The sequence below is a fragment of the Drosophila sechellia genome, chromosome 3R (genome assembly GCF_004382195.2).
Source record: "Drosophila sechellia strain sech25 chromosome 3R, ASM438219v1, whole genome shotgun sequence".
Taxonomy (NCBI): domain Eukaryota; kingdom Metazoa; phylum Arthropoda; class Insecta; order Diptera; family Drosophilidae; genus Drosophila; species Drosophila sechellia.
The window spans coordinates 22,294,111-22,318,617 of NC_045952.1; the positions used below are offsets into that span (position 1 = coordinate 22,294,111).

At 44.9% G+C, this 24,507-nt stretch overlaps 4 protein-coding genes across 5 annotated transcripts; 2 read left to right on the forward strand and 2 right to left on the reverse strand.

The window, feature by feature from the left end:
• Positions 1 to 124: 124 nt before the first annotated feature.
• LOC6607617 (3-hydroxy-3-methylglutaryl-coenzyme A reductase) lies at positions 125 to 17,778 on the forward strand. Its single transcript, XM_032721114.1, has 6 exons — positions 125 to 692; positions 13,884 to 14,331; positions 14,632 to 14,719; positions 14,847 to 15,422; positions 15,489 to 17,099; positions 17,164 to 17,778. Exons 2-6 carry the CDS (start codon positions 13,932 to 13,934, stop codon positions 17,234 to 17,236), a joined length of 2,748 nt encoding a protein of 915 aa, XP_032577005.1. The 5' UTR covers positions 125 to 692; positions 13,884 to 13,931; the 3' UTR covers positions 17,237 to 17,778.
• LOC6607618 (ran-binding protein 3) lies at positions 17,776 to 19,552 on the reverse strand. Of its 2 annotated transcripts, none has more exons than XM_032721115.1 (2): positions 19,441 to 19,552; positions 17,776 to 19,311 (listed from the first exon to the last, which is right to left on the reverse strand). In XM_032721115.1, exons 1-2 carry the CDS (start codon positions 19,454 to 19,456, stop codon positions 17,981 to 17,983), a joined length of 1,347 nt encoding a protein of 448 aa, XP_032577006.1. In that variant the 5' UTR covers positions 19,457 to 19,552; the 3' UTR covers positions 17,776 to 17,980. The 2 variants fall into 2 exon arrangements, with proteins under 2 accessions (XP_032577006.1, XP_002032386.1); XM_002032350.2 differs by having other exon boundaries at positions 17,776 to 19,314.
• Positions 19,553 to 19,618: 66 nt separating this feature from the next.
• On the forward strand, positions 19,619 to 21,227 carry LOC6607619 (26S proteasome regulatory subunit 6A-B). The gene is made up of 3 exons (XM_002032351.2): positions 19,619 to 19,961; positions 20,026 to 20,446; positions 20,504 to 21,227. The coding sequence occupies exons 1-3, from the start codon at positions 19,752 to 19,754 to the stop codon at positions 21,157 to 21,159; spliced, it is 1,287 nt and encodes a 428-aa protein (XP_002032387.1). The 5' UTR covers positions 19,619 to 19,751; the 3' UTR covers positions 21,160 to 21,227.
• A 156-nt stretch (positions 21,228 to 21,383) lies between these two features.
• Positions 21,384 to 24,367, reverse strand: LOC6607620 (protein sel-1 homolog 1). Its single transcript, XM_002032352.2, has 7 exons — positions 23,926 to 24,367; positions 23,127 to 23,872; positions 22,888 to 23,062; positions 22,670 to 22,818; positions 22,271 to 22,605; positions 22,006 to 22,210; positions 21,384 to 21,945 (listed from the first exon to the last, which is right to left on the reverse strand). The coding sequence occupies exons 1-7, from the start codon at positions 24,365 to 24,367 to the stop codon at positions 21,541 to 21,543; spliced, it is 2,457 nt and encodes an 818-aa protein (XP_002032388.1). The 3' UTR covers positions 21,384 to 21,540.
• Between the last annotated feature and the right edge of the window lie 140 nt (positions 24,368 to 24,507).

Here is a 24,507-nt window from a genome sequence, read left to right on the forward strand (position 1 = left end):
CTATGAATTTATTTCAGTGCGTAGAAACTACTCGATAACTCATTCGATAAGAACAGCAAACACTTATCTATAGCTGCGGGGCTGGGTCTTGCGTCTGCCATCTGGTCACACTAACAAACAGCTGTTTATTCGTGAAGTTGTGTACGCGGAAGAAAGAGCGTTTCAATTCGTTTTGGAGCTCGCAGCGAAACAGTTTATAATTCCGCACGCCAGGATTCCCCTTGGCAGAAAGTCGTCGCGCAGCCAACTAGCCAGTTAGCCCGATCCGCGAGAATATCGATATTTAACCGGGCCACAGCAGCACTGCCAACAAAACCAAATACAACAACTCGAGTGTGCGCCCTGCAGCAAAAATAACTAACTAAAAAAAGTAGAGCTGTGGTGTGTTTTGCTCATTTAACAATTTTTTAGCGAATTAAAGTAGCAAACGAAATTCGCGAACGAAAGTGCCGCAATTAGTGGTTATATAAATGTAAGCCAAACAACGCGTCGTGCAAGAAACTATGTGGATTTGTTCGCAGAAAGTTGACAAACTGAGAAGAACTAGTTAGCGAACACAACGACCGCTCCAACTGGAAACCGCACTCCGCCAACAGAGATCCTCATTAGCATTTCTTTTGTGGATTAAGACGCGTGTCAACCATTTGTCACCGATCTCCAAGCAACCGGTCGATTCCTCGTCGAAAAGCAAGGTTAGTTCTGGGTTCTATTTTCGACTTTTTGGAGGTCACTACTCTGCCCCTTTTTGGTTTCGAAATTCCAAGCGGCATGGCCCTACTGATTGGCCAGCGGTTCCCATTGGATACGATCGCGTTCCATCAAGAGCTGCATAATTGGTTGTACATTGTATCCCACTATTTGGTTAGTAGACAGTTATGCAATTGGGGCTCCCCAATCTTATCACTCAGTGGGCACCACGTCGCCGCCGTCTATTAAAAGTTCTTGGCCTGCAGTGGGAACACATGTTGGACAACTTTCTCTTTGAAAAGCAAAAGCCACTTGAGCACAGGAGCGTTGGGTGAAGAAACGATAATTAGATTACTTTCGAGCTGATAGAGAATTCGGAACTCAAAAAACTATTCAATTAGAAGATTCAACATTTGTATTGTTTTGTAATGAAAAGAAATATAACAACAGAATCGTACTGCATTTTCTAGTATTTAAATTGCCTCCTTTTTAAGTAATATTGCACAGATGTCACCTATTTTGTGCGTCCTTCCTAGTAAAACAAAAACACTTGAACCATATCAGCAGGAGTTTACTGTAACATCCTGCTGCGCTGTCAAAATTTCTTTTCATTTCCTGACGCCACTGTGCGTTTTTGGTAGAAAGAAAGTACTACTACTTTCTCGATGGCAGTTGATTTCCTTGGCCTGTTCCCCACTTTACCAATTTACCAAAATCGAAATGGGCGACATCTGGCAGCGACAGAAACGATACACAACTATATATATATATATATATATATATATAGATATACGTATAGATATGTATGGTATATATGAAAACCGGCTGAAGGCGTATTACGGTTATGTGAAGAGCGGCAATTTCAAAAATCCAAAATAAATTCCGAAAAAAACGCCGTCGGATGACGACTTCATCTTCATCTCCATCTCAGACGACAGACAGCAACAGCATCTGGCTATTAAAAGCAAAAGTGAAAAATGCCACACAGTCGCCGCCGATGCAGTGGCCACAAAAACAAAACAAAATCCAAAGAAAAAGATGTAGAAAAACATAAACCATAAAACTGCTGCAACAAGTGAAGCAGCTTTGTCAAGTGCATTGCCGCTTCCTTGTTTTTTTACATTTTTTTTTCTGTATTTTGTTGCTCAGTTTTTGTTGCTGCTGCTGCCGAGTAGTAATATTATTCAATTACAGGCCAATCCAGTTGCCCCGAGTTGCGAAAGAGTTGGGCTCGGCTTGGTTTCTCGCATGTTCATATTCGATTTTTGTGCCAAGCTCTTGCGCAGACAGCCGAGATGGAAATTATAGCAACTGCAGTCTGCTCGTCAATGTCAATATTTAAATAGATAGATGATCATTCACGAATTTTTCAAGAGAAACACAAAGAAGATCTATTTAATGACTTAATACAATCTTGTATGTTTTGTTTTTTACTACTATAATGAAATAAATATAATAAAGTATATATATTTCCACAATTTCGGAACAGAATCTAGCGATTAGTTTTTTTGTATACCATTAATGCAACTATTGCTCCTAATTTCATGACCCACACTGTACATTCATTGATACCAATTCGATTTGGGATTCCATTGGCTGCGATTTCATAACTCTTGCTCTCACCGCCGTGCGACTTTGGCTTTGCCCAACTTTGATTTGGTTTTTTAAACAAATTTATTTTCATTTAACGCTGGCCGCGCTTCTTTTTCGGCTTTATGAACTGGCATTTTACTCTCTCGTTTCATTTCTTTGCTTTTATTTTTACCAGAAGTATGTGTATATATATATGTAAACCGATGTAGTTTGGGCAGCCGCAGCAACAATAGTCAGGCAGCGACGGACCGAAAAAAAAGTGGTTTCAGTGCTGCTAACTTTCTCCGCCACCTGCAAAAGCGCGCGACTTGCACGCGTTTTAAACCGCACGCATGCGCAGTTCGCTCGGCGCGCCTGTATGTGCGGCATCTCTTTTCCGCCGCCTGGGTTGGCCTATCTGCACCTCCTGCTCTTCGTGTTGGCAACAGAAATTGGTCATGTGCCACGGCCTGCGTACGTGAGTCTGTCCGCCAGTCCAAAGATTGCGCGATTAGCTAAAACGCGCGCCAAGTCGCATGCAAAACGCGTGCGCGATTTTCAGCCTGCAATTTCATCATCATCGTCATCATGGCAAGCATAATTGTTGTTATTTATGGCAAATTGCGATCGTAAATCGCCGAGCGATGAGTAAACCCGCACAAACGGTTTTCTAATGCTTTTATAGGGAAATAATTCATATAATATTAGGGTTTTAAGCCAAGAACTAAAGTAAATTACCAAAAAACATAACATATAGGAAAAGGAATTTCAAAAAATAAATTTTTGTATCTATAAGATACTTTATTTTTACAGAGTGTAGTCTGCGGGCATTCGAGGTATTTCATATCTCTGCACCCCCATTAATTTCTAGTATTGAGAGCATGACTTTGGAATTCGTCGTTGCCTCTTTTCCGATCACCTTCAAGGGGTATTGCAAAGCCAAGCCATCGCCATACACACATTGCATTGATGGCTACACATTTCCGCTGCCTTAGGCAAACTTTCAACGAAGGCCAGATGCGAACCCTTTGTTGCGGATGGTCGTAACGAAAAAATGGGGCTATAAAATCGATGTTCAATCGGCTCGAATTAGTCCGTACCCCAAGGCGTCCCCCCAAAAACACACAGACTCGGCTGTGGACTCACTTTGAAATGCAAATATCTCCGGCTCAAGCACAAAACGCAAATGCAAACAAAAGCCGACCGACCGCATGCAAATACAAACAAACCAGCATCTCACGAAGCCAGCACGCACTTCTGGCATAAACATATCAAAGTTTATGTTTATTAGGCCGCATTAGAGCCCGAAAAAGAAGCAAACAAGGCGAAGATGTTGCAGCAACCGCAGCTAATGGAAACTGAGGCACCAGCATGCGTTTGGGCCGACTAGTCAATTAAATTTTGGTTTGCCAAAAAAAAAAACAACTGAAACAAATCGATTTCCTACTTCTAATTGGCTTGCGACAATCTTAAAGAGATCTATCTCCAGGCACTTAAATACCCATTAATTAGAGAGATTGCATCATAACGAAACTCAGCTCAAGTTTATGGTTATTAAGTAAAAAAGTAAAGACAAGTCAAGATGAAGCCATGCTGGGTTTTTGCATAACTCTTCGATCAAAACTGACAGGGGCCACAACTTTTCATTTTATCTCTGGACTTCTGTGCTGTTGTTGTAAAATGAGGTCGCCGAAGAAGAAAAACCAGTCAACATTTTCATGTTCAGGGTTCAGAAGTGGCAGCCAGTAAACCGTTGCAACTGCCACTGCGATTTTGGCCAGCTTCTTCTCTTCCCCACCTGCATCCAATTGAAGTTGAGTCTTTGGCTTCCCACCGCAACCCGTTTCGTTCGGCACGTAAAACTCGCCGAACCCCAAGCAATTGGCACTCCGAAATCGTAGTTGACCGCCTTGAATGCTGATGACTTTTAATGGCAACGGGTGCCAGACGACGCAACCACTACCAACATCAGCCAATCCGATCGGATCCATTGGAAACAAAGCGTAACGCAAGAAAAATGCGTTGCCTTTACGTATTATTGGCTTTGTGGCATAACCAAGTTATACCAGCCGACCAAGTTCGGGGCGGATGCAACTGCAGCTCGCGCTGCCAAGTTGTCTATGTCACATGCTGTTTGCATCAAGCTTATGTTGCCAATGCACTGCGCACAAAATGTAGTAGGTGCATGCATAACTAGTTAAGAGATAGCCAAACTGACCAAAGACAATACTATTGTAATAATACGGCTATCTAAAAGGTAACAAATCTATCTATCTGTCTATCTATCTATATATCTATCTAGCTATCTATCTATCTATATTTCTATCTATCTATCTATCTACCTATCTATCTATCATTGATGTCTACAGTATCTGGGGTTTAGTCGGTTATAAATTTGGTTTAAATCCTTTTGCTATAATATTTGTGAAGCTTCAAATACAGTGGCTATAAAAGATGCTTGCATTGTGATAAGAACTACTAGCTTAGCCATACCAATTTGATAAGAGCTAAAGCAGTTGGAGTACTACAAGTGGTTCAATGAATTGAATACTTATGGATTTCCTTATGGTTTTCTATCCAATGTTTTTAGCTCACCTTAATTTCTTGCCGTGTTGCACTAGCAGCTTTAGCAGTTTGTTGTTTCTGTGGCTGTTGGCTTGTGTGTCGTGATTTTTATTGTCGCCACCCATGACTAGAGGCACATTGTTTATTTACGCCGGTCAAACAAACTTTGAGCAACGTCGTTGCAAGCGGGCCAAATATTTGAGCAATGCAGAAGCCGGGCTGTGGCACTTGGATGCAATCTCCCCCAGAGTCCATCCAATAAAACGCCCATAATTACATTAACCGAAGCGACATATTCTCCGATCGTCTTTTGTTTGCCAAACTCTCGGCTGTGAGGAACCGAGGAAACTACTACCAGGCTACCCACCAGGCAATCTTGGAGCGAACGGCCTTTTACCAAAAGGTCTGCCAAATATTGCACAAACGCAACCGCAACGTGTTGAATCTACACTCGGCATTTGTTTGTTGATTTGTTGTTAGCTTGGAAAGACATTCGACGACCCTCACACTTTGTATATAATCAAACTTCAAAGTCAGGTCATTATTGTTGGCCAGGCGAGGTCTTCTTACCGACGACGAAAATATTTGTGCAATTTATAACATTCTTTACGTGTGCCTCGGATTTAATTAATTCCCATAATGCGCCGCATTTTGCCGGATATATTGATGTGTGGAGAGAGGAGGGAGAGGTGGGTTTTGCTTTGCTGATGTCGGATATTTCGCAGATAAGGTTGTAAAAACAAACATGGATGCTAGTGTAAGTGGGGTGGCTATTAATCAGATTATAAATGGATTATCGGCTGCAAGACAGGACTTATAAATTAATGATGTGTGCTTAGCTAAATCAAACAAGATGGGAATGTATGCTTCGAATTCATTTGCCTTCCTTAAGTCGATGCTTTGGATTAATTCCCCCATTGGTTGTCGTCTTATCTCTTTTACTTAATTTAAGTAAGAGAATCAATAACAATCTTTTTTTTTGTAAATTACACTTTTATATACCCAAAATATATAATAAATATTCGCTTGACGTAGTGCAACCGAAAATATTAATGAATGAATATAATTCTGGCAGTTTATTGGAATGCTATTTTGTTTTCCAAATCGAGGATATTTTCTGCTTATTTTCTATCGCAATCATCACGTACCAATAAATTATTACACATTAAGGTTTCCGTTGGCCTTACAATTCATTTCTCAAACCTAAAAATCTCACACTTTCCCTGACACGATGATTTGCACTTAGCGATCTATTTACTATTTATCTCATCATCAATGTCAGTTCAGTGGAAACGATTTTAATTCAAAGAAATGAATCACTTTGGGAAACTTTTGATTGCAAATGCTTTCGCATTAATCGAATTGGTTTCTTTGGGAGAAAATGCTGATTTGGGTAATCGAGGACTGATAGTAGAGTGTGCTTGATAAGGTCGGAACTCTTCAAACTGCCCGCATGGCGAAAAATCACACACACACACACTATGAGCGGCAAACCAACTCAAATCAATTTCTGTTTAAGCCAGAAAAAGGCATCGGGAGGCGGGAAATGAAGGGGAAATGAGTGGGCGGTGAAGAACTCCCGCCCACCCACTTCTTTTTTCGTGTTTGCCCCTATCTCAGCATGTAATCCATGAAGCCGTGTAATATGACTGTGATTGGAAATTGAAATTGCATCCGGCAAACATCAGAGAACCGGCGGAGCGGCGATAAAAATGTCTTCTCCCTTCGCCGAAGGCCGAATTAAAATTCAAATTTGCAACAAGCTGCCAGAAATCAGAGGCAGCCAACCAAAGTTGCCCACTTTACGAGCGCTTATGTTGCAGATGACAGGCGCCAACAACCATGATGAGGTACCCATTCCCATTCCCATTCAGATTCCGATTCAGATTGGGCCTAATGCTAATGATGATGTGTGTGCATCCGAGACATAATGATGTGGGTGTTGCTGTGATTAGAATTGCCGTGTTTTCATACGAGTTTGTTTTAGCCTTTTTTTTCTTACGTTTTTTGTTTGTTTTGGTTTTGGCCAAATGACAAACCGAGCATGAAGGCAGCTTTACTTAGCGTGATTGCGAATCGCCGCGTCTCAGACAACTGAAACTGGGGATGCGCCGCATTGGCAAATAAAACAAACAAAACCTTGGCCAAAAACATCGCCTATGGCGGCGCATTTCAATTATGGTTTATTTAATAATAGCTTGGATTGCTTAATTTGTTATCGTCGAGTCGCGATCGCAGGCGCAGCAGTCATGTTAATGGGCAATTAACCGGATCGCGACTACGACGCTTGCGGGCTTCACCAATTAGCTGGCCACTGAAAGCACTAAAATACTTAATAATATTAATATTATATGCAACCGATTTAACGTCAAATGTAATGCCAAGTTGTTGCCTGCACGTGCCGACACCGAAAATGTCGATTAGCCCAGCCGAAAGAAGCTGGCACGCAGATGCATTACTATGTATTTCAAATGTGATGGTCTTGAATTCTTCGAAAGTATTTGCATTAAATGAATACGAAATGAGTTCCCATTCAATCCCTGACAACATCAAAGTGTATTCCCAGGAAAAAATATTCGTATTCAGGGCTGGGAAGTTAATAGTATTAATAGTATTGAGTAACTTCGTGTTAAGGACGACTAACCAGGGATGTTAACAATTAAGCGGTTGAATAGCCTCAATTAAAATACAATGGGAAACTGAAGCGATCAAGAGCTGACTTAGTTCCATTAAAGTCATTTTTGTAGTCATTAACTATTTTAAATTCCCTCGATAAGGTCGTTTACTTTACATCTGCGGGCCTTGTTTTTCTTTGTATGTAAATAGTTACAAAATAAAGATCTATTTGTGTAAATAACATAATCTTTTTTGTATCGTGAACTGATAAGATACATTATCTCAGCAGATAGCATTATTATTATGTAAAGGCGGTAAAAAAGGAGATATTCGGATATGTAAACAAATCACATCCTTCCAATTCAGAGCAAATTTCTGAAATTTCACGCATAGTTTCTCAACCGAATTCTATCAAACTTTTTATTGAAATTTCTAAAGTTTGCGAAGTCAACCCCCAAAAAAAGCCTTCGGTTTCTACGCATTTTAAACCCATGACGGCTGAAAAAAGAAAAAAAATACAAAACAAAACTTTCTATTTCATTGCGAACGGTTCCGGTTTTTCCCTCGCAGCGTTTTTGGTTCGGTTTTTGGTTTTTTGTAGCTTTTTGGGATGGTTAACGGCGTTGTGGTCAACGCGAATCGATGGACCAACCGTTAAGTGGGTCAATGTCAAGCGCTGGCAAAGAGGATGAGATGCTGATGGTGATGGCGATGATATCGCGATGCTGGAGCACCTGATTAACATAATCTATTGACACATGTCAGTCTCAGTCGCAGCGTTGTAACATGGGAAGGAGAGAGGCCAAATTAATTTTAAATGTTTTTAACTTTTATTTAAGTACTGTTTTTTTTCCAATTCGAAATCCAACAGCTTGTAAAAGTTTTCCCTTTGCCGGAGAACAGGCTAAAAAGAAATCTTTTGATGTGCAAAGTCTGTGGGTTTTACTTTGTTTAACTTTACCATTGTTTCGCTCGAAAAAAACACAACTGTTTTTTAAGACTTCCTAATTTTTTTTTTTTTGGCCTCACATGCATACAAATTAGCAGCATTCGCATTTTTGGTAGAAAGTAAAACTGTTTTTTCTTCTCATCGCCGTTTGAGTTTGTCGTTTTATTAATTTATTTATTTGTGCCTCACGCGACAACTTTTACTTTTTGTTTGGCAACTTGTAAATTACACAAAAACTGCTGGCGAGCAAAGAAAAAATGCTTTAAAAAGTGTTTTAGATTGTTTTCGCCTTCTTATCATCTGATGTCTGCATTAATCTGCGTGCCACATGCTTCTGATTGCTTTTCAGACTCGATTTGGCTTTTAGCGAATATCTGGGTGTTGGCCAAGCCATCGATTGCCAATGGCTGATAAGAATTTCGCCATTGACAGCGAATAAAGTGTCTGAATTAACAACGTCAATATCAAAGTGCGATCTGCATAGTAAATATCTATGTTAATATTCTGGCTTTGACCTTGTTTTTTGTTCCTATCTTATCGACGCGAATGGTGTCACTTTCCGCAGCACTGGCCCATCAATCCCGTTTAAACCCTTTTCGTGTGCACCAGTTTGTGATCTATTTGTGCCTTATCAATCTTACAACATCAACTGGCAAACGGTGGTAATGAGTTGCCCCCAATCCCACGGCACTTGCACTAAAAGCAAATGGTTTTAGCCCTGCCGGATGAGTCACAATCTTCGCCAGCTACCTTTAGCCACTGGGCTATCAAGTCCGATCAAAAATGAAGTAGAACAAGTGGCCACATGACTCACACATCTTTATTGCATTGTAGCCAACTAGATTTGTGTAGAAAGGAGGCGGAAAACTAGTTGCAAGATTGAAGATCTCCAGACACGACGGCTACGCAGAAAAGATACATCCATCCGGTTCCTGAGGCAATCAGTTCTTGTATCTTTACAGTGCGAACTAGCAAGAAAGTGCCGCATAGCAGTCTTTCTAGATACTTAAATATAAAAATCGTAAATTATCATTTGAGCAATACCAATACTTTTAGTAATCTCATAAAAAAATGATTTAAAAAAATGCAGAATTCGACTTCTTGACATTGCATAAATTATTAAAAACCAAATGCATTCTAGCTAACTAGATGGTTAATTTACTTATTTATGGCCCAGTGTCAGACATTTAATAAAAATGCCATAAAACGTTCTTCAAAAAAAGCCATAAATATGAAAAATATTCTACTCCTCGTTTGGCCGTGAAAAATAAATATTTTCATGGCACACAATGCTCTTATATAAGTGAAAGCAAATAACTTAATCCATAAAATGGTGTTTAAGCTCCTAAATATTAATTGGATAAATTAATGCATGGCCACGCCGTTTGTCCCTCCACTTTTCCGCACCGGGAAAGTTAGGGAGGATGGAACCTGGAACCTGCCACGTTTTCCCAATCGTTATCACATTTATTATAACATGGCTTCACTTGCAACTTTATTTGCCATGCAGGTGGCCAGTTTGCCAAATTTTCTTGGTCTAAGAGCAGATTTTATACGCCTGATTGTTTTAGCCCAAATAATAAACAAACTGTACCAATTTGTTGTCGAATTTTTCAATCGGGCGGAATAGCACGTAAACAATTGCGACTGAATGCTATGAGAAAGTACTGGACTTTTGGCGCAGGTATACACACAGAATTCTCGAATTTGGATTTGTTTAAATCAAAGTCCAAACTTTTACTCATGTCGATCAAATCGAAACCGCCAAATAATCACAAACAGCCATAAATCAGAGGCGTTAATTGCAATAATTTGCATGGGGTGCAGTAGTCGAAAATAAATGGAAGGAAATCAAATTGACCAGCGCAAATATATACAAATATTTAAAAAATTTTACCAGAAAAAAATATGTTTTCTAGAACAGGCACACTTTTAATACTTTCTTCTTAATTTTTAAGTTCTTTGACTACTTAAGGGGAAAGTCTTGATCTTTTGATAGAATTAAGTGAGTCAGGGCTTTTATCTTTTAGCATCTTTGTGCTAAATTCTGGTGTGTTAATGACCAAAAAGTTTGTGCAAAAACAATGCCAAATTATATGGAAAATTTCCGCAGCCATAAGAAAACACGCTTTATGCCAAAGATTTTTCCTGGAAACCCATTCAGCCTCTCCACCAAAAAAAAAAAAAAAAAAGAAGAGTGGCACCCAGGCAAATAATGACGCATCGTGATCTCCCCTTTTCTGATTTCTGGGTAGCCCGGCAATTGGACGACCCACACCCATTACCCATCACCCATTGGGCATATTAATTGGGATTGGCGAAGTGACTGCCGGCAGTTCAATTTGGGGAAATGCAAATGCTGCACGCGTCGCTCGATATTTTCGCAGAATTTCGGTTTTATTAGGTCCCCAAGCACTTGGGGCTTACCCCCGTTTCCTTTCAAAGAATTTCTTCCGAGACTTAAGCCTCTTTCCATAGCTATCTATAAGAAATTCTGCCCTCGAAAGTTTCAGAACTTTTATTACTTATGCTAAATCGTATTGGTAGTAATGTTTGTGGAAGAAAATAAAAAGGTATACATGTATAATGCTGTTTTTCTTAGAAAAAATAAGTGAAAAATGTGTACTCTACATATATTTATCTTATACAAATATCAGCGAAGGTAAAAAACTTTGTTTAAATTAGATTAAATCCAGCTACAAAAAATAAAGTCATGTATTTATTTTTGGATACTTACTTGCATAACAAATGTTTTAGTGGCGATTTGCTTGGACAAAACTTTTGTTATTTCGGTTGCCTTACTATTTGTATTTTCTTATCGGTTACTCAGTTTTACTTAGAAATTTTCTCGCTTTGGAATACATTTATTTATTTTGGTAGTTATGCCCCAGCCGAAGTCCCATCATCCACGATTGTTTTCTATGGCCATAAGGTTGAGGTCGGCCGCAACATCCGTTCGGCGAGTGCTTTCAAATGTAAACGAAAAAAGTATGCAAAACAATGCACAAGGCACACAGATACTTTTACGCACACACTCGCGCCGTGGCGTTTGTTGCCAAATGAAAAGGTCTGCCGCCCCCGTCCTTGCCACATGCCCCATGCCCCCAAAAACGAGGGAAAAGAATACGGTTTTCTTCTATTTCTCCGAATTTCGGTTGCTCTGGCTTTCTGGGGGCTAAATTTAAACATTTCGCCATTCAACAGATATTAGCGGCGCCCTCGTTAATTGTTGTTCCCCGCCACTTCTGTTGTAAAACAGCGAGCGAGAATAAACATTTGAATGAAAATGAAAAATATGTCTAATTTCTCGATTGTGCTTTGGCAATTCCAACTCTGCATTTACGTCACACCCGCTCCCGAAAAAAGATTTCTCTGGAAGATCAGAGGCGCAGTGCCACTCCATTCGGTTCCTGTCGTGTTTTTCACACCCATTTGATGGACCTTTGATGGCGAATAGTCAACATCTTTTGAGTGACTTTGTTTCTGTTGCGAAATGCATTTTGACTTCATCAGTTCAATTGTTTTCAATGAGTGGGTCCAAAGCAGGAAATTGAAGAAAATTAGACGAGAAAAACAGGAAGATCTCTTCGGAAATTGCTAGTCAGGTCAAAATATTCAACTTGAATATCTCTTCTATAAGTATGAATAAAATTTTGTAATTCTGTAAGAATGAATTCGACACTGTTCAGTTGAGTTTTTCCCCATGCCAATTCACTTTAAATTTGTTTGTGCGCCACGAAAAAAAAGTCAAGAAAACCACATTCGAAAATTTCACACTTGAATATTTCAATTATTTTTCGAGGCGCTTATATCCCTTCCACGGAATTGGCGCTTACTTAAAATGCCCTTGTGAATTTCGCTGAGGCAAACATATGATGGATTTACACTCGATTTCTGACATGTGCACATGTACTCGAACATGATCTGGATCCGCACCCAATCTCAGCCCTGGCCTTTGGCCACCGGGAAACCCCTGCTCCGATTTTCGCCATAAAACACCTACCAAAAATAACCCAACAATTGCCGGGCATTTGCGGGTCTTTCATTCAGTGAGTAAAGGAACGAAACATCAAATTTGTTGTTCTATTTTGTTTATGGAGGAATTGTTTATGCTTCGCACTTTAAACGATCGCATTTGGAGGCTTTACTCGCTCAAATGGCCCCTTGACGTGCAACTTTTGAGTCAATAAAAATCATTACTCTGATCTTTCAGTTCGCCTCCGAGTTGCAACGAAAACTTCAGAGTGGAATTTTTTTCGGTAGATGCTGATGCATTTTTTGAAGAAATCTTTAGTCAATTTATAATAGAGGTTCGAAGTAGAGAAAGATAAAGAAATAGAACACTGCATATTTATACAATCTAATAAAAAAGTTGTTTTGTAGCTATCATCTCTATCAAGACCTTTGTAAATCTTATTCTATCTCCACAATGTTTTCCCTTTTAGCTCCCTAATCCCTTTTGTATGGCAAATTCCTGCCAGTGTATGGTGCATCCCATAAAGATTTAAAAGGATGCTTGTTCCCTGAGTGCTGGTGATGGTTTATGGCCTCCAAGGCTTCAGATTACACAATGCTCAGCCACTTTGGTGCTGGTACTCGCGCACTCGTAAATCCCCGGGAATCCAACGTCGCCTCTGGCGTGCCAAAGTGGCATTTGATTTATTTAGCATATTTATTTGTTTATTTTATCGCAGTCTTTCTCTTTTTACAACAAAATGGAAAACATTGTTTATGGACGCCAGATAGTCGCGCTCGCTCCGAAAAAGAGACTGTGCGCCGGCGCAGCATTTGGGCGGGACTCTTTGAATATTTATGGCGCGTTGTCTAACTGGAGGGCAGTAGCAGTCGCAGTGGTTGTATAAAATAGTAGCATCAGGTTGGAGCTGGCCATTTTTTATGCCGCGCACGTGGTGGGCGAGCGATCGTCCGGCCAGATTGCCCAATGGCTTAATTAAGCCGGTCGCGAACTCTGCCGGCATGCGGAACTTGGACCGGCTTAAACTATCAATCATGGATTTGCATCGCCTGGGAATGGAGGAAGCTGGGGAGGTATAGAGGAAGCTGGGGAGGTATAGAGGAACTGAGGCGTGCCAAAGCTCAAGGACACGCAGCCCGTTCAAATCCGCTTAGTGTAATAACGTGTTTCGCCGTTTCCTTTTCGCCAAGGGGTCGTCTTTATCGCCTGAGCCTGCGGGCCTGTGAATGTAATGTGTCAACAGTTAAATCGATATGTTTTTCCCCTGTTGATATAGTTAACTCGCACTCCTGCTTCTACTGCCTACTGCCCTTTTCCCCATTGCTGCCTTGATTATGTGGCGCACAAAAGTTGACTGGCCTGGCCCGCATCCTCGCCTCAAATGTCCTTGGGCCGAACAATTAAAATTAAAAGAAAAAAAATGAGATAAACTACATAAAAGGGTGACCGCTCTCTCGGTAATTGAGAAAACCCAGTGAGAAGTGTGTTAACTGACAGTTTTTTTTTTCCATTCCACAGCCAGCCAAGATTGGCCAGATCTGGACGGGATTCGGACGTGCCGCAGCCATGATAGGACGTTTGTTTCGCGCCCACGGCGAGTTCTGCGCCTCGCATCCCTGGGAGGTCATCGTGGCCCTGCTGACCATTACGGCCTGCATGCTCACGGTAGACAAGAACAACACCCTGGATGCGAGCAGCGGATTGGGCACAGCCACCGCCTCAGCTGCCGCCGCCGGAGGATCCGGATCTGGAGCAAGTGGAGCAATACCACCACCGTCTATGGGTGGCTCGGCCACTTCCAGCCGGCACAGGCCCTGTCACGGATGGAGCCAATCCTGTGATGGTCTGGAGGCCGAATACAATGCAGCCGACGTAATCCTGATGACCATCGTCCGCTGCACGGCCGTACTGTACTGCTACTATCAGTTCTGCAGCCTCCACCGCCTGGGATCCAAATATGTGCTGGGTGAGTACTGTGGGAATTACATCACTCGGTGGGCCCCCGATTCGTTTTGGGGGGCACGTGTGTTGACCAAAGTGGTTAGAACACCATCGGCATTGTTTGTCCCCTCCCCAATCTATTTTGATGACCCCCCCCCCCCCCCCCCTCACCAAAAAAAAAGCTGGGAAAAACGCAAACCACACAAGACTGGAATGTTTGGCCAAGATTTTTGAGGTGTGACAGCCAGCATTTCTCATGTGCGCTCTAAACGATTCGACCTCCGTCCAGTAATGTGACTCCCACTTATCTCGTCGTCTCTTTCAGGCATCGCCGGCCTCTTCACGGTCTTCTCCAGCTTCATCTTCACGACGGCCATCATCAAGTTCCTGGGCAGCGACATCTCCGAACTGAAGTGAGTAAAAATTCAAAATATTGGTCATTAGCTTTTAAATCCCTGACGTAAAATCAGTAGTTATTATAATGTAAGCTAAATGTGCTAATTAAATGTACAATTGAACACACTTTCAACCAACTTTCAGGGACGCCCTGTTCTTCCTGTTGCTGGTCATCGACCTGTCCAACTCTGGCCGCCTGGCGCAGCTAGCGCTATCGGGCAGTAACCAAGCGGAGGTGACGCAGAACATTGCAAGGGGACTGGAGCTCCTGGGACCAGCCATCTCTCTGGACACAATTGTGGAGGTGCTGCTGGTGGGCGTGGGCACACTGTCGGGTGTACAGCGCCTGGAAGTACTGTGCATGTTTGCCGTGCTCTCGGTGCTGGTCAACTATGTGGTCTTCATGACCTTTTATCCCGCCTGCCTGTCGCTGATTTTCGATCTCTCCCGCTCTGGCGTTGATATGTCCGTGGTGCGTGAAAAAGCGAAGGGCTCGCTGCTCCTTAAGTCGCTAACAGAGGAGGAGCAGAAGGCCAATCCCGTGCTGCAGCGTGTCAAACTGATCATGACCACAGGCCTGATGGCGGTGCACATTTACAGCCGGGTGGCTTTCTCCGGCAGCGACTACGATGCCGTGGACAAGACGCTGACGCCCACGCTAAGCCTGAATGTGAGCAATAATCGCACGGAATCGGGTGAAATCGCCGACATTATCATCAAGTGAGTTTGAATGTCTTCAGTACCCAATTGATTGGCCAAACATAACATAACTCTAATATCTTCCAGGTGGCTGACCATGAGTGCCGATCACATAGTAATCTCAATTGTTCTCATCGCATTGGTAGTTAAATTTATTTGCTTTGACAATCGTGATCCTCTGCCGGATCAGTTGCGTCAATCAGGTACAGTGGCCATCGCCGCCAAGGCTTCACAAACCACAATTGATGAAGAGCACGTTGAACAGGAAAGGGATACGGAAATTTCACCTGTAGCCCGCCCACTATTATTTACCATTGAAGATCAGAGTTCAGTCAATGCTTCAACTCAGACGGATCTGCTGCCACTGCGCCACCGACTGGTGGGTCCTACAAGGCCTCCGCGCCCAATTCAGGAATGCCTTGATATCCTGAACTCCACTGAAGAGGGCAGTGGACCAGCGTCCTTGAGTGACGAGGAGATTCTATCCATTGTCCATGCCGGTGGCACTCACTGCCCACTCCACAGAATCGAATCTGTACTAAATGATCCAGAGAGGGGTGTGCGAATCCGCCGAATGATCATCAGCGGTCGTGCCAAGATGCCGGTTGGTCGACTGGATGTCTTGCCTTATGAACACTTTGACTACCGCAAAGTTCTGAACGCCTGCTGTGAGAACGTTCTCGGCTACGTTCCCATTCCCGTCGGCTACGCAGGACCCCTGCTGTTAGACGGAGAGACCTACTACGTGCCCATGGCCACCACCGAGGGTGCTTTGGTTGCATCCACGAATCGTGGCTGCAAAGCGCTCTCCGTTCGTGGTGTGAGATCTGTCGTTGAGGACGTGGGCATGACCCGTGCTCCGTGTGTAAGATTCCCCAGCGTTGCCCGCGCGGCCGAAGCAAAATCTTGGATCGAAAACGACGAAAACTACCGGGTGGTGAAAACTGAATTCGATTCTACATCGCGCTTTGGCCGTCTTAAGGACTGCCACATTGCCATGGATGGACCACAGCTGTATATTCGTTTTGTGGCCATTACCGGCGACGCCATGGGCATGAACATGGTGTCCAAGGGCGCTGAGATGGCCCTGCGCCGAATTCAGCTTCAGTTTCCCGACATGCAGATCATCTCGCTGAGTGGGAACTTCTGCTGCGACAAGAAACCGGCGGCCATCAACTGGATTAAGGGACGTGGCAAACGGGTGGTCACCGAGTGTACCATTTCGGCAGCAACACTGCGTTCCGTGCTGAGGACAGATGCCAAGACACTGGTCGAATGTAACAAGCTGAAGAATATGGGAGGCAGCGCGATGGCCGGTAGCATTGGTGGCAACAATGCTCATGCCGCCAATATGGTGACTGCCGTTTTTTTGGCCACGGGGCAGGATCCCGCCCAGAATGTCACCTCGAGCAACTGCTCTACTGCCATGGAGTGCTGGGCGGAAAACAGCGAGGATCTTTACATGACCTGCACAATGCCTTCGCTGGAGGTGGGAACTGTGGGCGGCGGAACCGGGTTACCCGGCCAGAGCGCATGCCTGGAAATGCTCGGAGTCCGCGGGGCTCATCCCACGCGGCCAGGAGACAACGCAAAGAAGCTTGCACAGATCGTCTGCGCCACGGTTATGGCCGGCGAATTGAGCCTGATGGCGGCGTTGGTCAATAGCGATCTAGTCAAGAGTCATATGCGCCACAATCGGTAAGTTTTACATCTACTACATGTTATTGAAGTGAGATTCTAACTTGTGATCCTTTTCTTGCAGCTCCTCCATCGCCGTGAGCAGCGCCAACAATCCTCTCAACGTGACCGTGTCCAGCTGCAGCACCATCAGCTAAGATTGGGCGCTGCAGGGGCGCCGACTTCTACCCTTTTGTACATAGAGTCTCTTTGAACGTGCAGGCCAGGCGTTGCAACTCATTTCTTTAGGTGTTACCTTGTAGTTGAATGTTTCACAAATTGCTTGATAGATAACCTGATTGGCCTGGCCAGGGAACCGAACAGCCAGCGTCCTCCACATCGGCAAATCGCTCCAAGCCAATGCTGTGGGCATAGGATGGATGGGTTGATATCCGATATCCACTGCTGCTGCTACTTCCACTTAGATTGTACTTTTCGTCGTAACGCTATTTTTTTCTACCTATATAACTGAATACTGAGTGATGATCAGCTGGAATCCACACCAGATGCAAGTCAGTGGAGCTATGACCAGGACTAGTGCAAGCGCTGAACTTGTAAAAATTATTTCCTAAGCGAAAAGTAGTACATAGGGTTTGTATAGTGACTAAATTAAAACTTTTAATTAGAGCGTGTACGATCGATATCGATATCTTAATTTCGGTTTTCATTTTTAACAAAAAATTATAAACACAAAGCGTAATGGATAAATGTCTTTTGTCAACGCTGCTCACGGGTTTACAAATCAGCACTTCATTTATTTTATTTTTAATAATAATAATTATTAATAAATTATTATAATTAATTTATAATAATTCACGGCGCGCTTTATTAATTAGTGGTTGTTGTGAGTGTTGTATTTCTCCATGTATGAATCGTATAAAAAGAACAAGAGCGAGCGGCGGTTAATTCTGATCGGTTGACTCCTTGGCCTCGGCCTCAGCATCCTCATCGCCCTGCTCAACGGGCGGCACAGGGACATCGGCGCTGCTATCAGGCTGGACAATCACCTTCTTGGGACTCGGGCCGTAGCTGTCCGCCTCTGCTGAAATGGCACCCGACGGTCCGGGAGCAGCATCCTCATCATCATCGTCGTGAGTCGTCGACTCCGGTTGCAAGCTAGCCGCTGCCTCAGAGGCGACGCCGTTTTTCGCTTCTTCTACGGAACATTCCTCGGGATGTGAGGCCTTGCGCTTGGCAATCCGTTCGCTGAGGGCCTTGTGTAGCTGGGCGATGTCCGCTGGTCGGCCCATGGCCAGGAAGATCTTGACAACGCCAGAGTTGTCGATGGCCGTTAGTCGTAGGGACTTTTGGCTGGCCCGCTCCGCCACCATAGCGGCCCAGACTTTGGTGTTGAGCAGCAGGCGCAGATTTCCAGAAGTGCGAAACACCACTCGCGAGTTGCCCCTTCCGTCCTTGGCGTCGTTTAAGCGCAGACTGCCGCGACCACGCTCCTCCCAGTTGCTGTTAAGAAAGGCGAATAGCTTGCAGCTTACGTCGATAATGTTGATCTCGTCCTCCTCGCCGGTGAAGGTCTCGACCTCTTCGTATTTGCGTTTCTGAGCGCGGCTCTCCTCGTACTCCCGGGCCACATCCGTCAGGCTCTTGGCCTCGGCGGACTCCTTGTTGTTGCTGCTGCTGCTGCAAATGGATGAGGAGGCAGCGGCCTCGCTGGTCTCTGGGGTCTGGGCAGCGTTCTGAATGACGCTTGAGAAGAGCAATGACGCCGAGGACGACGTAGCAGCGGTGGAGGAGGAGGCAGCCTCCTGAGCTGATACCGAGCTGGCTGCCGTATCTGCATCTGGCTCAGCGTTGACCTGTTCAGCATTGGGGGCCACCACACGTTCATGCACATTCTGGCCGAAGACGAACCCGCTGGACTGAACATTTGGCATGTTGTTCTTGGCTGCTGCAAACATGCTGGAGCGCTCAATGCCATTGCTTCGCAGCTTGGTCAGCGGATCCGGCCGCTCGTCCACTTCGTCGTCCTCCTTGTCGCCAGTGGACTCTGCTGCTGCAGATCCAGTGGCCACCACCTCCTCGTCATCGTCCTCGTCCTTGGACTCGCGCAGAAACGGATTATTTTGCAGGGCGCTGTCTTCACCTTCACTTGGGGATGTGGAACTATTGTTGGAGCCGCTGCTGTTGGCCAAGACTGCCGGGCGCAGGACAGCACCGCCCAGGCGAGAAGCCTTCAGGGTAAAGCCACCTCGGAAACAGTTAGTTTCGACTGACGCTTCTGGAAACAAGGGGGAAAAAACAAGACTCGTTTGTCAGTTTGTGGAACTCTTCAAGGGCACGAGATTCGTGATATTTGGCCACTTTAAGTTCTAGCTAGCACTACAGCTTGTTTTGCTACGCTTACCATTATTTTCAGACATTGCAAACAAGTCTATTTGCAATTTTAAAATATAAATTGCCAAATCTTTTACAGAATAGAGCGTTCTGTGTAAAGGCTGCCGTATTGTTATCGCTGTGTTATCGCCGTCACTATCGATAAGCGCCGGCGATGGCGCTCAGTTGTCAACACTGACTTTTTCAGTGTTGCTTACTTGCCGCTGAAAAACAAGAAATTTACAAGTCATCGACAGAGTGTTTGCCCAAAAAAGATCGGCAATAATAGCATTTCAACAAAGAATTACATTCAGCAACGGCTAATCAACAATCATACTAGACATGGCTCAGACTCTGGAGGACAAGTCAATCTGGGAGGACGGTGAGGAGTCCCTGGGCGAGGAGGTGATGCGTATGTCCACCGATGAGATTGTGAGCAGGACTCGCCTAATGGACAACGAGATCAAGATCATGAAGAGCGAAGTGATACGCATAACGCACGAAATTCAGGCGCAAAATGAGAAGATCAAGGACAACACCGAAAAGATCAAGGTAGGGATGACAATGAAACGCCACCCAACCAAACAGCCTCATTCGTTAAGTACATCCCCATTAGGTCAACAAGACACTGCCCTACCTGGTGTCCAATGTAATAGAGCTGCTGGATGTGGATCCACAGGAGGAGGAGGACGACGGCTCCGTCACCGTTCTGGACAACCAGCGAAAGGGCAAGTGCGCCGTCATCAAAACATCCACTCGACAGGCTTATTTCCTGCCCGTCATCGGCCTGGTTGATGCCGATAAACTGAAACCAGGTGATTTGGTCGGAGTCAACAAAGACTCCTACTTGATCCTGGAAACCCTGCCGGCAGAGTATGATGCCCGAGTAAAGGCCATGGAAGTGGACGAGCGACCTACAGAGCAGTACTCCGACATTGGAGGCTTGGACAAGCAGATACAGGAGCTCATCGAGGCAGTGGTGCTGCCCATGACGCACAAGGAGAAGTTCAAAAACCTTGGCATTCACCCACCCAAAGGTGGGTATCTCACTCGAACTAATGTCACACAACCAGATTAATCCTTGCCATTTACAGGTGTCCTTTTGTACGGCCCCCCTGGAACTGGCAAAACATTGCTGGCCCGTGCCTGCGCCGCTCAGACAAAGTCCACCTTCCTCAAGCTGGCAGGTCCCCAGCTGGTGCAAATGTTCATCGGTGATGGTGCCAAGCTGGTGCGCGATGCCTTCGCCTTGGCCAAGGAGAAGGCGCCTGCCATTATCTTTATTGACGAGTTGGACGCCATTGGCACAAAGCGTTTCGATTCGGAGAAGGCCGGTGACCGTGAGGTCCAGCGAACTATGTTGGAGCTTCTTAATCAGCTCGATGGCTTCAGTTCCACTGCAGATATCAAGGTGATTGCGGCCACCAATCGCGTAGACATTCTGGATCCTGCTCTGCTGCGCTCTGGTCGTCTGGATCGTAAGATCGAGTTCCCACATCCCAACGAGGAAGCCCGTGCCCGTATTATGCAGATTCACTCGCGTAAAATGAACGTTAGCAATGATGTGAATTTCGAGGAATTGTCCCGGTCCACGGATGACTTCAACGGCGCCCAGTGCAAGGCCGTTTGTGTGGAAGCTGGTATGATCGCACTGCGTCGCTCCGCGAATTCGGTTACGCACGAAGACTTCATGGACGCCATCATGGAAGTACAGGCGAAGAAGAAGGCTAATCTTAACTACTACGCTTAGACTAGAAATTTGCAGTTTAACTTCACATTGTCAGCTCCCATTAAAATAAACCATGAAAATGTAAAATATTTCAGTTTATCGATTTGAGTTGCACCCTGAAGATAGCCTTTAAAATAACATCGCAACGGCCCTTAAAAGTAACCATTTACTAAAATGGGAACCGTACTGAAATCAATACCCAAAATGATACGATTGAAACCTTTTTAAAATAAACAAAATGTCGATGCGATTCATTCGTTTATCAGTACAACATTTACATTCTGAGTACGATATTTTTTAAATATCTAAAAAGGTCGGTTTTAGAATTAATAAAAAATATTACATCGGGCGAAATTAGATGATAAATATTTACACGCACACTAATTAACCTATTTACTAAGACTAACCAGTGGGATCGAGTGTGTTAGCGCCATCCGGCGCCGCAGATGTCGTGCCACTTCCCACTTGCGACGCTGCATCGGCACGGGACGTGGCAGTGGTTGCTGAGGCTTCCGTAGAGGAGGACGCGGCCACAGCATCGTGGGATGAAACTGCGGCGCCAGGGGTGGCGCCCACACCTTCGACCACCGCGGCTACAGGTGCTGCTTCCGCTCCAACCGGCGCCAAGTTGACTGGCGCAGCAGCAATGTCATCTGCAGCTGGCTGTTGTGCCGGCTGATCCGGCTGCTGGAATGGACGCCTCATGTACATGATGATGCCTAGCAGTAGAGTTAGAACGGTGATCATGTACAAGTCCCAATTGGCAGCAATATTTTCATCCATGTAGAAGATGAACCTGTAAGGCGACTAAAGGGAAACAACATTGAAAAGCTAGTACACAGTTTATCCATAGGGTTTGATAATCACCTCCTTGATTGATTCAATCGTGGCCAGCATTTGTAGCTTAATAAGCGCAATAGCCACAGGCACTTTGGCGTCTGAATTGGTCTCGGCAGCCAAATCGTATAATCTCTTTGCCAGATGCCAGTCCTTCTTCATTCCGAGCCCTTGCTCGTGCATGTATCCCAAATTAAACATGGCTTGGGCATTATATTGCTGCTCAGAGGCTTTCCTGTAGAGATTGATGCGGTTATAAGACGTTTCCACACTTTATAGTTCATATCCAACTAACCTGTAAAGAGCAGCGGCAGTCTCGAAGTCCGTCGAAGTACCCCAACCGTAGTAATAGTAATCACCCAGCTTGACTTGGGCCGCAGAATAGCCCTGTCCGGCTGCCCGTTTCCAGTAGTAGAATGCACGAATCAGATCTTCGTGCCGATCGTTGAACACATGCACCTCCTTGCGGTCTAGTAAAAAGGCGGCATTACTTTGAGCCACCTCATAGCCCATTTCGGCCATCAAGGAGTACTGCATGTAGGCCTCGTCGATGCGGTTATTTTTATAGTCGCTATAGGCCATCATCAATCGGCTGCTCCAACGGCCACGCTCCGAAACAGTCTTGAAGAACTGGAATGAGCAATATGAAACGGGTTAGAAAATAATTAACATATTAATTGAGCAATAAACTTACTTCTACCGCTGCTGGACATGAACGCAGCATTCCCATACCGTAAGCATTCATCACTCCCAGATTATAATAGGCTAAAACATGGCCTGATTGGGTGGCCAGGTTGAAGTACTTAAAGGCTAACTTGTAGTCGATTTTTACACCATTGCCAGCTGGAAAAGAAATTTAAATTATATGGTTCCTAGAAACCCAATCACTAAAATGATGTATCGTTTACTTACTGAAATACATGTTGCCTAGCTGCAGTTGCCCATCAACCCAACCTTGATCAGCCGCCTGAGTGAAATAGGATAATGCCTTGATGGAGTCTTTGGGGACCCCTAAACCCTTTAGATACATGAGGCCCAGTCCGCTTTGACCAACTGGATCCCCCATTTCAGCGGCCTTGGAGAAGTACTGATAAATATAATAATACATATTAGAAATATTAATCAAAAAATTTTATCAACATTATGCGCACCCCAAATGCTGCATCATTATCGGCCTTGATTTGCTCACTTCCTTCCAGATAAAGCTTGCCTAAAAACGCGAAGCCAACTGCATTACCTGCAGTGGCGGCCATTTTGAAATATTCCAAAGCCTTTTGGTGATCCTGCTGGGTCACCTTGCCGCCCTGATAGTACAGCTGACCCAATCCCACCTGCGACTGGATGTCGCCTTTGTCGGCCAGAAGTTTGTAATAGTCGACAATCTCAGTTTCGGGACTGCCGGGATTCTCTAGGTCATCCAGCAGTCTCACCCTATGCACAACCGGCCCATTGGCGAAGGTTATCTTGGAAGCCACTTTCTTGGCTACTCGCTTGTATTGGATCAGCGCCTTCTCACAGCTAATGGGCACATTGATGCCATAGAGATAGCGATATCCCATGGCCATTTGGGCCGGAGTATTATCACCGAGGGCAGCCAGGCTATAGTGGATCAGTGCCAGGGGCTGGCTTACATTTTTACCGCCAACGCCCACCGAATAAAGGAATCCCAGGCCCATGTGAGCCTCTGGGACGCCTTCGTTGGCCAGACTCTCAAACTCATCGACAGCATGGTTGAAATCAAAGTCCATCCAGTGACCCAGTAGGGCGGCCCAGGCTAGTTCCGCCCTCGCCTTGAGGTGATTAAATTCAGCAGCCTTCTTAAGCAAAATAAAGGCTACCCGCTTATCCGTGCTTGGCTTAGCCAATATGTCCATTGCGTTGTCGTACACGGTTTGAGCTGGAAGAATCGCAATTAGCAACTGCAAAACACATAAATTGATGCCCACTTACCTTCTATCTGGTCTGGAGTAAGTTCTAATACTTCAGTGGATTTGCGTTTGGCTTCGATGCGCTCAATCTCGGCTTTCAGCTTTTGCCGCCTGATCACACTGTCGTTCCACAGGCGTTCGAACATGGAATCCGACATAACCTTCGTCCTGGGAGCAAACTTTGTGGACTCCTTGGGTTTGGCTGTCTTGCGTTCGTTGCTTTCCGACGGAACCCGTGACTCTGATTCCGCTGTGGTCACCTCCTCCGCCTCCGCCTGGGTGGAGGGCTCATTGGGCAGCGTTGCCGTGGCTGTTCCCGTGACCAATCCCGTTCCCGTACCCGTACCTGTGGCCGAACCCAAACTGCTGCCCGTGCCATCAGTGTTGGGCCCTTGGAGCTCCTCCGCTCGCAGCTGCCAGGCGAGAAGCAGCGCCAGCAGGCACATCCAGCTGTTGGCCTTCATCTTCGCCTATCTGCCTTTCTCGATGGCAAAGTGGATGTACAACGGCAATTTTGCTCTTCGCCTTTTCTGCGTCTATATGGTGCTCTACCACTTTTGACGTGTTGTGTTATTTACTGTTTTCTTGGGGCGGAGGGTCGGCA

Coding starts and splice junctions, on each gene's coding strand:
- LOC6607617 (XM_032721114.1), top strand. CDS start 13,932: ATGATAGGACGTTTGTTTCGCGCCCACGGCGAGTTCTGCGCCTCGCAT. Junction 14,332..14,631: donor GGGATCCAAATATGTGCTGG/GTGAGTACTGTG, acceptor CGTCTCTTTCAG/GCATCGCCGGCCTCTTCACG. Junction 14,720..14,846: donor AGCGACATCTCCGAACTGAA/GTGAGTAAAAAT, acceptor ACCAACTTTCAG/GGACGCCCTGTTCTTCCTGT.
- LOC6607620 (XM_002032352.2), bottom strand. CDS start 24,367: ATGAAGGCCAACAGCTGGATGTGCCTGCTGGCGCTGCTTCTCGCCTGG. Junction 23,873..23,925: donor TACTCCAGACCAGATAGAAG/GTAAGTGGGCAT, acceptor CGATTCTTCCAG/CTCAAACCGTGTACGACAAC. Junction 23,063..23,126: donor ATAATGATGCAGCATTTGGG/GTGCGCATAATG, acceptor TATATTTATCAG/TACTTCTCCAAGGCCGCTGA.
- LOC6607619 (XM_002032351.2), top strand. CDS start 19,752: ATGGCTCAGACTCTGGAGGACAAGTCAATCTGGGAGGACGGTGAGGAG. Junction 19,962..20,025: donor ACAACACCGAAAAGATCAAG/GTAGGGATGACA, acceptor CATCCCCATTAG/GTCAACAAGACACTGCCCTA. Junction 20,447..20,503: donor TGGCATTCACCCACCCAAAG/GTGGGTATCTCA, acceptor TGCCATTTACAG/GTGTCCTTTTGTACGGCCCC.